The 12627-nt window shown below is 37.6% G+C and overlaps 1 protein-coding gene across 10 annotated transcripts in view; it reads left to right on the forward strand.

The window, feature by feature from the left end:
* Positions 1-12627, forward strand: part of CEP70 (centrosomal protein 70) — a 128870-nt gene that overhangs the window by 31154 nt on the left and 85089 nt on the right. For 8 of the 10 annotated variants that reach the window (XM_046001372.1, XM_046001378.1, XM_046001371.1 and 5 more), the window contains 2 exons: positions 9694-9820; positions 12108-12198. In XM_046001372.1, the coding sequence (XP_045857328.1) occupies positions 9806-9820; positions 12108-12198 (106 nt within the window). In that variant the 5' untranslated portion in view covers positions 9694-9805. Of the gene's footprint in view, positions 1-7948; positions 8040-9693; positions 9821-12107; positions 12199-12627 lie in introns of all 10 variants that reach the window. The other 2 variants (XM_046001375.1, XM_046001377.1) reach the window with 1 other exon arrangement.

The following is a 12627-nucleotide window of genomic DNA, read 5'->3' on the forward strand; positions in this document are numbered from 1 at the left end:
TCACTAATTCTCTCTTCTGCCTCATTTATCCTAGCAGTAAGAGCCTCTTTTATAATGTAAATGTTTATAGCTACAAATTTTCCCCATCACTGCTTTCACTGAGTCCCATAGGTTTGGTATTTGTATTTTTTATTTTGTTTTTGTTTTTAAGTTTTATTTCAGTAATCTCTACACACAAGGTAGTGCTCAAACTCATGACCATGAGAGATCAAGAGTTCTGACTCTTGTTCTGACTGAGCCAGCCAGATACCCTATTTTTGTTTTTCTTAATCTTTAAGTATTTTTTTCTTTCTTTCATCTTTTCTTTTTGTTTTTGTTGTTGTTGTTGTTTTTTAAAAGATTTTATTTATTTGACAGACAGAGATCCCAAGTAGGCAGAGAGGCAGGCTAAGAGAGAGAGAGAAAAGGAGGCAGGCTCTCCAATGAGCAGAGAACCCAATGCGGGACTCAATCCCAGGACCCTGAGATCATGACCTGAGCTGAAGGCAGAGACTTTAACCCACTGAGCCACCCAGGCCCCAAGTGTATACATTTTTATAACTCCTATCTCTTCTTACTGTAGCGAACCTTTTATTAATATGTAATGTCCTTTGTCTTTTATAATTTTTAATTTAAAGTCTGTTTTGTCTGATATTCATATAGCCACCCTTGCTCTCTTTTGATGGAGTATCTTCTACCATTCTTCCACTTACAAATGCTTTGTGTCTTTAGATCTGAAGTTACTCTGTTTTATTTTTTTTATTTTATTTTTTAAAAAATATTTGATTTATTTATTTGACAGAGAGAGAGATCACAAGTAGGCAGAGAGACAGGCCTAGAGAGAGAGGGGGAAGCAGGCTCCTTGCTGAGCAGAGAGCTCAATGTGGGGCTCAATCCCAGGACCCTGAGATTATGACCTAAGCTGAAGGCAGAGGCTTAACCCACTGAACCACCCAGGCACCCTAAACTTACTCTGTTTTAAATAGCATATAGTTGGATCTTATTTTTGTCCATTCTGCCAGTCTGTCAAGAGTTTAATCCATTTACATTTAAAGTAATTGCTGATAAATAGGGATTTCTTTCATTTTGCTATTTTTTATATTGTATTATAGCTTTACTGCTCCTCATTTTCTGTATTACTGGTCTTTTTGTGTTTAGTTGATGTTATTGAGTGCAATGTTTAAATTCTTTTATTTCTTTTTGTATATATTCAATCACTGTCTTCTTTGTTGTTATGAAGATTACATTTAACATCCTCAAATTATAACACTCTAATTTGAATTTATAACAGCTTAATTCAAATAACATGCAAAAACTCTGCTCTTTATACAGATACAGCCCCACCTCTTTTAGTTGTTGTCACATGATTATATGTTTATACACGTGTGTCCCAAAACATAAACCAGTAATTCTTTTTTTTAATTAAGATTTTATTTGTTTATTTGACAGAGATTACAAGTAGGCAGAGAGGTAGGAAGAGGTGGGGCGGGGGGAAGGAGAGTCCCTGCTGAGCAGAGAGCCTGAAGCAGGGCTTGATCCCAGGACCTTGGGATCATGACCTGAGCCGAAGACAGAGGCTTCAACCCACAGAACCACCGAGGTTCCCCTCTTTTTCTTTAAAACAATTTTTTATTTAAAAATTTTTTAAAAATTTAAAACAGAGGAGTCAAGATGGCGGAGAAGTAGCAGGCTGAGACCATCAGGTAGCAGGAGATCAGCTAGATAGCTTATCTAAACATTGCAAACACCTATAAATCCAACGGGAGATTGAAAAGAAGAACAACAATTCTAGAAACAGAAAATCAACCCCTTTCTGAAAGGTAGGACTGGCGGAGAAGTGAATACAAAGCGACGGGAAGATAGACCGCGGGGTGGGGGGGGGGGTAGTGGCGGAGCAATGGAGCACTAAATCAGGACTTTTAAAAGTCTGTTCCGCCGAGGGACATCGCTCCAGAGGCTAAACCGGGGTGAAGCTCATGCGGGGTCAGCGTGGCCCCAGGTCCCGCAGGGTCACAGAAGGATTGGGGGTGTCTGAGTGTTGCAGAGCTTGCAGGTATTAGAACAGGGAAGCCAGCTACAGACACAGAGCTGAAGACTGAGCTCTAAGCTCGGGGTTACCTTGAACCGGTCGCAGGCTGGGTGAGCTTGGAGTGCGGCTGGAGGCCAGGGAGATGGGAGTGATTGGGCGCTATTCTCTGAGGGCTCACTGAGGAGTGGGGCCCCAGCTCTCGGCTCCTCCGGGCCGGAGACTGGGAGGCCACCATTTTCATTCCTGTCCTCCAGAACTCTACGGAAAGCATTCAGGGAACCAAAAGCTCCAGCCTGGCCCCTGGTGAGGGCGGTGCAATTCCGCCTCGGGCAAAGAAACTTGAGAATCACTACAACAGGCCCATCGGGCAGCAGATCAACAAGAAATCCAGCCAGGACTAGGTTCACCTACCAAGGAGAGCAGCGGAATTCCAGAGGCGGAGAAGCAAAGCACGGAACTCATGGCTTTCTCCCCATGATTCTTTAGTCTTGTGGTTAATTTAATTTTTTCAATTTTTTTTCTTCTTCTGCTAAATTTTTTTAAACTTTTACCCTTTTCTTTTTTAACGTTTTTTAAACTAGTTTATCTAATATATATATTTTTTCTTTGTTATATTTTTTCTTTATTTTCTTTTTTAAATTTTTTCCTTTTTTTTCCCTGACCCTCTTTTTATCCCCTTTCTCAACCCCACAATATGGGGTCTCTTCTGATTTGGTTAAAGCACATTTTTCTGGGGTCTTTGCCACCCTTTTATTATTTTACTTACTCCTTCATATACTCTTATCTGGACAAAATGACAAGGTGGAAAAATTCACCACACAAAAAGAAAAAGAACAAGAGGCAGTACCGAAGGCTAGGGACCTAATCAATACAGACATTGGTAATATGTCAGATCTAGAGTTCAGAATGACAATTCTCAAGGTTCTAGCCAGGCTCGAAAAAGGCATGGAAGATATTAGAGAAACCCTCTCTAGAGATATAAAAGCCCTTTTTGGAGAAATTAAAGAACTAATATCTAACCAAGTTGAAATCAAAAAAGCTATTAATGAGGTGCAATCAAAAATGGAGGCTCTTATTGCTAGGATAAATGAGGCAGAAGAAAGAATTAGTGATATAGAAGACCAAATGACAGAGAATAAAGAAGCTGAGTAAAAGAGGGACAAATAGCTACTGGACCACGAGGGGAGAATTCGAAAGATAAGTGACACCATAAGACGAAACAACATTAGAATAATTGGGATTCCAGAAGAAGAAGAAACAGAGAGGGGAGCAGAAAGTCTATTGGAGAGAATTTCCCTAATATGGCAAAGGGAACAAGCATCAAAATCCAGGAGGTGCAGAGAACCCCCTCAAAATCAACAGGAATAGGTCCACACCCCGTCACCTAATAGTAAAATTTACAAGTCTTAGTGACAAAGAGAAAATCCTGAAAGCAGCCCGGGAAAAGAAGTCTGTAACATACAATGGTAAAAACATTAGACTGGCAGCAGACTTATCCACAGAGACCTGGCAGGCCAGAAAGAGCTGGCATGACATATTCAGAGCACTCAACGAGAAAAACATGCAGCCAAGAATACTCTATCCAGCTAGGCTATCATTGAAAATAGAAGGAAAGATAAAAAGCTTCCAGGACAAACAAAAACAAAGAATTCGCAAACACCAAACCAGTTCTACAGGAGATATTGAAAGGGGTCCTCTAAGCAAAGAGAGAGCCTAAAAGTAGTAGATCAGAAAGGAACAGAGACAATATACAGTAACAGTCACCTTACAGGCAATACAATGGCACTAAATTCATATCTCTCAATAGTTACCCTGAATGTTAATGGGCTAAATGCCCCAGTCAAAAGACACAGGATATCAGAATGGATAAAAAGACAAAACCCATCTATATGTTACCTACAGGAAACTCATTTTAGACCCGAAGACACATCCAGATTTAAAGTGAGGGGGTGGAAAACAATTTACCATGCTAATGGGCATCAGAAGAAAGCTGGGGTAGCAATTCTTAGATCAATTAGATTTTAAGCCAAAGACTATAATAAGAGATGAGGAAGGACACTATGTCAAACTCAAAGAAGATCTAACTATTTAAATTTCTATGCCCCTAACGTAGGAGCAGCCAACTATATAAACCAATTAATAACAAAATCAAAGAAACACATCAGCAATAATACAATAATACTAGGGGACTTTAACAGTCCCCTCACTGAAATGGACACATTATCCAAGCAAAAGATCAATAAGGAAATAAAGGCCTTAAATGACACACTGGACCAGATGGACATCACAGATATATTCAGAACATTTCATCCCAAAGCAACAGAATACACATTCTTCTCTAGTGCACATGGAACATTCTCCAGAATAGATCACATCCTGGGTCACAAATCAGGTCTCAACCGGTATCAAAAGATTGGGATCATTCCCTGCATATTTTCAGACCAGAATGCTCTGAAGCTAGAACTCAATCACAAGAGGAAATTTGGAAAGAACCCAAATACATGGAGACTAAACAGCATCCTTCTAAAGAATGAATGGGTCAACCAGGAAATTAAAGAAGAATTGAAAAAATTCATGGAAACAAATGATAATGAAAACACAATGGTTCAAAATCAGTGGGACACAGCAAAGGCAGTCTGAGGGGAAAATATATAGCGGTACAAGCTTTTTTCAAGAAACAAGAAAGGCCCGCCCCGGCTGTCCCTCTGGAGGGCTCTCGCTTAATAAAGATTGACCAAGCCCCACTGCCAAAAAAAAAAAAAAAAAAAAGAAAGGTCTCAAGTGCACAACCTAACCCTACAGCTAAAGGAGCTGGAGAAAGAACAAGAAAGAAACCCTAAACCCAGCAGGAGAAGAGAAATCATAAAGATCAGAGCAGAAATCAATGAAATAGAAACCAAAAAAAACAATAGAACAAATCAATGAAACTACGAGCTGGTTCTTTGAAAGAATCAATAAGATTGATAAACCTCTGGCCAGACTTATCAAAAAGAAAAGACAAAGGACCCAAATAAATAAAATCATGAATGAAAGAGGAGAGATCACAACTAACACCAAAGAAATAACAGACAATTATAAGAACATACTATGAGCAACTCTACACCAGAAAATTTGACAATCTGGAAGAAATGGATGCATTCCTAGAGACATATAAACTACCAAAACAGAACCAGGAAGAAATAGAAAACCTGAACAGACCCATAACCAGTAAGGATATTGAAGCAGTCATCAAAAATATTCCAACAAACAAGAGCCCAGGGCTAGATGGCTTCTCAGGGGGAATTCTACCAAACATTTAAAGAACAATTAATACTCATTTTCCTGAAACTGTTCCAAAAAATAGAAATGGAAGGGAAACTTCCAAACTCATTTTATGAGGCCAGCATCACCTTGATCCCAAAACCAGACAAGGATCCCACCAAAAAAGAGAACTACAGACCAATATCCTTGATGAAAAAACAGATGCGAAAATTCTCACCAAAATACTAGCCAATAGGATTCAACAGTACATTAAAAGGATTATTCACTACGACCAAGTGGGATTTATTCCAGGGCTGCAAGGTTGGTTCAACATCCGCAAATCAATCAATGTGATACAACACATTAATAAAAGGAAGAACAAGAACTATGTGATACTCTCAATAGATGCTGAAAAAGCATTTGACAAAGTACAGCATCCCTTCCTGATCAAAACTCTTCAAAGTGTAGGGATAGAGGGCACATACCTCAGTATTATCAAAGCCATCTATGAAAACCCACCGCAAATATCACTCTCAATGGAGAAAAACTGAAAGCTTTTCCGTTAAGGTCAGGAACACGGCAGGGATGTCCATTACCACCACTGCTATTCAACATAGTACTAGAAGTCCTAGCTTCAACAATCAGACAACAAAAGGAAATTAAAGGCATCCAAATTGGCAAAGAAGAACGCCTTCGCAGATGATATGATACTCTTCGCAGATGATATGATACTATATGTGGAAAACCCAAAAGACTCCACTCCAAAACTGCTAGAACTTGTACAGGCATTCAGTAAAGTGTCAGGATATAAAATCAATGCACAGAAATCAGTTGTATTTCTGTACACCAATGACAAGACAGAAGAAAGAGAAATTAAGGAGTCAATCCCATTTACAATTATTTATGTATCCTCTCCATTTGAAGTAGAATGTCTGTTGTGTTTTCCTGAATGTAGCATAGAGAACTAAAAAGATGGAGTCTGTTCTACCTTCCTTTCATTTATTTGGTAAATTTCTCTTCTGCTTTCTAATCTACTTTAAGCCTGTGATTTGAGATCTTACTTTCAGCTATTATAATTTTTTATTCTAAATTTTTAGTTTTTTTTTTCAAATCTTTTTCTTTCTTTCTTTCTTTCTTTTTTTTTTTTTTTTTAAGATTTTATTTACTTCTTTATTCGAGAGAGAGAAAAAGAGAGCATGAGAGGGGAGAAGGTCAGAGGGAGAAACAGACTCCCCTGCGGAGCTGTGAGCCTGATGTGGGACTTTATCCTGGGAGTCCGGCATCATAACCTGAGCTGAAGGCAGTCTCTTAACCAGCTGAGCCCTGTTTTGTTTCTTTTTCAGTTTACAGTTCTCTAGTACAAGTTTCAAGTTTTGATTTTTATTTCTTGGAACACTGTCAGCATAATTGTTTTATTGTCTCTGCCTAATAACTGCAATATCAGAAGTCCTTCTTTCTTAGTTGGTTTCTTTTGACTGTTGTTTCTGTCTCTTTATGTCTTATTTCCTGTATGCCTTGGTTATCTTTGACTATTCGCTGGATGTTGTATATGAAACATTTTCTGGTGGGGATATTTTAAGGCCCTTTTCCAGAGAAGATTTCATTTGCTTCTGCCAGGTACATAGAAGCACTTTTTTTCTTAAAAAAAAAATTTTTTTTTTAAAGATTTTGTGTATTAGCAAGCATGAGCGGGGGAAAGGGGGCAGAGAGAGGGAGAAGCAGACTCCCTATTGAGCAGGGAGTCCAAAGTGGGGTGTGATCCCAGGACCCTGAGGTCACAACCTGAGCTGAAGGCAGATGCTAACCAAATGAGGCACTAGGTGCCCCACGAAAGCGTTTTTAATTTGGTACCTTCTTGAGATACTGGAATGACTCAGGAGAGGAACCAGTTTCAGTTCATGGTACAGATAGTTTGCTTCTAGTTAACCCTTATCCTGAACATCGTAGTCTTTACAGTTAAATGTTTGGGGGATGGCATTTTCACAGCTCTTTCTTTGGATTGCCAGATGCCTTTAGGGAAAAAATGGGTTCCTATCTCCTCGATTTTTTTTTTTTTGCCTGGTACTTCCTCATTATTGTGTTAGTTCTTTAATGCTTGTAAGAAAAATAGTTTAATGTTTTTTGTTTGTTTGTTTTTAAGTAACCTCTGCCCCCAAGACGGGGCTCTAACTCATGACCCTGAGATAAAGAGCTGCGTGCACTACTGTGTGATCAGCCAAGCGCCCTGAATTTAATGTACTTTATTCAGCTTTCTTTGTTGCCTTCGGAGACAAAGCTGCCTACTCCACCATTACCAAAAGGACACTACTTATTTCGTAGAATTTAGTCTTACCTAGACATGTTTATGTAAAACAGATGTATGAGGTGATTATCTGAGTAATTTGTAGAAAACATCTAAGCTAATATATGATTCTATGATTAAGGTAAGATCCATTTTGTTTAGCATACTTTTTATATAGCAACTGCCGCTTATCTATAAGTTTCTATATGCCAGGTATCTCATTCTAAGTACTTTCTGTATGTTGTCTGACTTAATTTAACCCATGAGATTTAAGTATTATTTCTTTCTTTACAGATGAAAAAATCAATGCTCAAAGAGGCTAATGAGTTCATCAATGTCATCTAGTTACATAGTTAAGCTAGTAGTCACTCAGGCCATCTGACACTGAATGCTAAACCTCTATACTTTATTCTTTATAGTGCTACAAGAACATATAACAAGAGGACCTGATCTGGTCATGGGATTAGGGAAGTTTTTCCTGAAGAAAGAAATCTGAGTCAGGATCTGAAGGTCAAGTATGAGTTAACTAAGTGAAGAATAGGATAAGAGTGGCCAGGCCTTGAATCTGGAAAGATGACATTTTGAGGATTTGAAAGAGGTCCATTGTGATAGTTAGGGAGATTGTCAGAATATGTGGCTCCACACTCTTTGGGGGAGTATCTTTCATTGATATCAACCACCATTATGTCTGGTCTACACGGATGTATTCTTCCCACTCTAAAATTCTGGCCGACTCTTGGGACACCTGGGTGGCTCAGTTGGTTAAAAGTCTGCCTTTGTCTCAGGTCACCATCCCAGGGTCCTTGGATTGAGTCCCGCAACAGGCTCCTGGCTCAGCAGAGAACCTGCTTCTCCCTCTGCCTACATCTCTCTCTAACAAAACTAAACAAAACAAAAAATCTTTAAAATTATGGCTGACTTTTGATGGTGTTAAAATAAAATGAACACAGCACCACCTCTGAAGTATTTTTGCCAGAAAATACTGAATCTGAATCTAATAAAGCCTCTAGATGTAATCAGTTTACAAGAAATATAGGGGATGGAGAAATAGGTTAAAAGACAAGGATACAGTAAGCCAAATCTGAAATAAGGGGAGTTTTGCAAGACTGATGACCTATTTTTTCAACAAAAAAAGAGGGGAGGGCACTGCTATAGATTAGAAGAAATTTTAGAGTGCCACATGTGGACATCTGGATCCTGATTGGGAAAATAATAAAAAGACATTTTTAGAACATTTGGGGGGGAATAGAACTTGGGCTAGGTAATAAGTGGTAGTAAGAAATTATTGGTTTTATTTGATGTGATAATGGTATTAAAATTGTGTTTAAAAAGAATTTGTATTTGAAATTATAAAGTATACATTAGAAATTCTTATAAAGAGAAGTTAGCATAAAATATACAGTATACATTAGAAATGAAGAAATAAGAATGGAAGAATGTTGGAGCTGCATTCATGGGTTTGTTATATTCTTTCTCTATTTTTGTGTATTTCTGAAAATTTCTCTAATGAAAAGTTAAAACTAGCTGAAAGAGTTGTAAAAGCAGGAGGGATTAACATTGTGTGTGACTGAGTTGTTGAAAGAGACCAAAGCTTAAAGGAGAGATAGTATGATATCAAGTACAAAAGTGGCAGAATTTGAGACTTTGTAACATGTTATTAGGTTTATCTGAAAATAAAGTAGAAAGACTACACCCCCTAGGCCAGACTTAAGGGTGACTAGTAAATTGTTTTGTTGGATTTTGCTATCTGAAGCATAAGAGGGTGGAAGGATGCTTTGGAAGAAACACTGACCTGGCAGCCAGGAGGCCGCCTACTTTTCTTAGAATCCTGAGAAGATCATTATCTAGTCAAAACAAATTGTTCTCTGTGTGTGTGTGTTTGTGTGTGTGTGTGTGTGTGTGTGTGTAAAACCCATAATGTTTTATTTCTAGAGGAGAACTAAAATAGAGTTTATTCTAATCATTCTTAAAATCAGCTTTCTAAGAAGTCATACAAGTTTTGGCACAGGAGTCACAGGAATGGCTTAAATTGCCGAACAGCTAATAGGTTCTTTTAATGGCTGAGCCACCCAGGTGTCCCTTTTAAATATAATTTCTTTTTATATAGGTTCTTTTAAATATAATTTCCCTTAACACCTATTTCACTTTTTCTTTTTTCATTTAGGCAACGTGAATATTTTTTTCTTGCCAATCTACTTCTTCCAGTTTTACAAAAGATACTATTATCTCCAGCAGCCCCTAAAGCCTAGGAGTCCAGTAAATCATCAAACACACTCATGACGGAAAAACAGGTAAACTTAAAATATTTGAAGGCAGTGTTTCTTGAAGTATGTGCCAAAGAATATTATATCTACATATATGAGAAATCTTAATGGATTCTTTAGTAAAATAATTTTGGGAAATCTTGGGTTAAAGATCATCTAATGATTTCATCATTCTCAGACTTCACAAAGAGGCTTTAGCATACAGTATTTCCTGTTTATTTAACATTAGTCTCATGAACTTTTAATTAGTGTTCTGTAACACATACTTTAGAAAATACCATTATTGGCTCTTCAGAATTTTCAGTTACATTATTCTTAAGAGAGTTATCAGAGAGCAATATATATCATTTGATCATTCAAAATATGTAGCATTATTTACAGAGTATTTGGTTTTTATGAGTTCTAGTAGACTAACACTGAGATGCCCACACATTTGGCTCCAAAACCAGTTACCTTCAATAATTTTAATTCTGAGTCATGAATCTTAGTGACCAGAAGACCTACAACATAAGTAAGGGAAAAGAGTGTAGGAGGGAGGAGAAGTGTGGAAAGGATAAAGAAGGTGAAGAAAATCAGCAGGAAGAAGGAAAGATTTGGTGTTGTTAGTAATAGTGTTAATTTGTTTCTTTTTTGTCTTGAGAGATTCTTTGATGTTTAGGGGCATTTGGATGTGGAGAATACTTTTATATGTACTTTGTAACACTTTTATATGTCCTTTGTCTGTTACCTAAATTATTAATCTTAAAGGTATTACAGTATTTAATACTATAGATCACTAGTGAAAACTATTGTATAAATTTTATTTTTCAAGACTTTGATTGAAAAGCCACTCAAATTACCTTTTCAAATATACTTTAATAACTTAAAAAGTAAGTCACTTCACACAGTGATTTCAAATTGATCATTAAACGACTTATAAACTATTATCATGGATTTAAATGTGTTATTTTATTTTATTTATTTTTTTTGAAGATTTTATTTATTTGTTTGAGAGAGAGACAGTGAGAGAGAGCATGAGTGAGGAGAAGGTCAGAGGGAGAGACAGACTTCCCGTGGAGCTGGGAGCCTGATGCGGGATTTGATCATAGGATTCCGGGATTATGACCTGAGCTGAAGGCAGTTGCTCAACCAACTGAGCCACCCAGGCGCCCTAAATGTTTAATTTTAAAAAACCATCTCTATTTTTATTTTTATTGGTATTTATGTATAATATTATGTTTATCTTTTTCTTCCCATTATTATGTTTTTATTTACTTAATCTAGAGAGTTAGGATTCCCCTCTCAGGTTTATGGTGTAAGTACTTATTTAGAATCAGAGATGCAAAACTTGGGAGTGTCTCTCAGAGTGATTCTGCTAGAATCAGTTACTTAGATGGACAGACTCCTATTTATTTATTTGACAGACAGAGAGAGATCACAAGTAGGCAGAGAGGCAGGCAGAGAGAGGAGGAAGCAGGCTCCCTGCCGAGCAGAGAGCCCGATCCGATCCGAGGACCCTGGGATCATGACCTGAGCCGAAGGCAGAGGCTTTAACCCACTGAGCCACCCAGGCGCCCCAAGACTCCTTTTTATAGTTGGACCTTGTCTGCATCATTGGTTTTGACCATTCAGATGTTTTGATTTTTTTTTTTTTTTGTGACCCTACTTATTAACTGATACTTGTTTTTGAGTGACTTGCATTTATTTACTATTCAGTTAATATGACCTAATATGCAGTTGTTTCTTTCTTTCTTTCTTTCTTTTTTTTTTTTTTTTAAACCTTGGTCAAACTTTTTTTTAAGATCTTACTTATTTCAGAGAGAAAATGAGAGTACGCACAGGAACAGGAATAGGGTCAGAGGGAAAGGGAGAAGCTCCGCGTGGAGCTCGATCCCATGATTCTGAGATCATGACCTGACCTGAAGTCCGATGCTTAACTGACTGAGCCACCCAGGCACCCTGCAGCTCTTTCTTTTGAGTAGGGGTTGGTGTGATTCAGTTAAAAAAAAAAAAAAACTAAGGTCTGTTTGGTTCACTGAAATTACAAGGTGGTTTTTGATTGGTGTTTTTTTTAATTTACCCATTAAGACCATATGTATGTATGAGTATGGAATTATGTAATATAATTATTTGTGCTTATTTGCATTCTTTTTGGTCTGCTAATTTTGTTAGAAATTTGTTTTAATTTTAATCATTATATGTGCATAAGAATTCATATTACAAAACTTTGGGGGAAAATTTCCATTATTCTGAAAACAATGAAATCATATTCAAGAGGGTGTTTCTTCACTTTACATGTTAAAGTTAATCCTTTTCTTGCTCCTTATAATTACAGCAGGAGGAAGCAGAATGGGAAAGCATAAATATGCTATTGATGAGGCACGGCTTAGCACCTTTATCTCTAGTCAAAAGAACTGATCTTAAAGGTAACCAGATCCTATTCTTGATATTCCTATTCTCACTAGATCCTGTTCTTTCTCATTATGGTAAAAAAATTTTTTCCTTTTAAAACTTTTTATCTTTTCTTTTTTTTTAATTAACATATAATGTAGTATTTGCCCCCGGGGTACAGGTCTGTGATTCATCAGTCTTACACAATTCACAGCGCCCACCATAGCACACACCCTCCCTAGTTTCCATCACCCAGCCACCCTATCCCTCTCCCCCATTCCCCAGCAACCCTCAGTTTGTTTCCCGAGTTTAAGAGTCTCTTATGGTTTGTCTTCCTCCTTGGTCCCATCTTGTTTAATTTTTCCCTCCCTTCCCCTATAAACCCCTGCCCTGCTTCTCAAATTCCTCACATCAGAGAGATCATATGAATTGTCTTTCTCTGACTGACTTACTTCGATTAGCCT

The sequence above is a fragment of the Meles meles genome, chromosome 4 (genome assembly GCF_922984935.1).
Source record: "Meles meles chromosome 4, mMelMel3.1 paternal haplotype, whole genome shotgun sequence".
In the NCBI taxonomy this organism is placed as follows: domain Eukaryota; kingdom Metazoa; phylum Chordata; class Mammalia; order Carnivora; family Mustelidae; genus Meles; species Meles meles.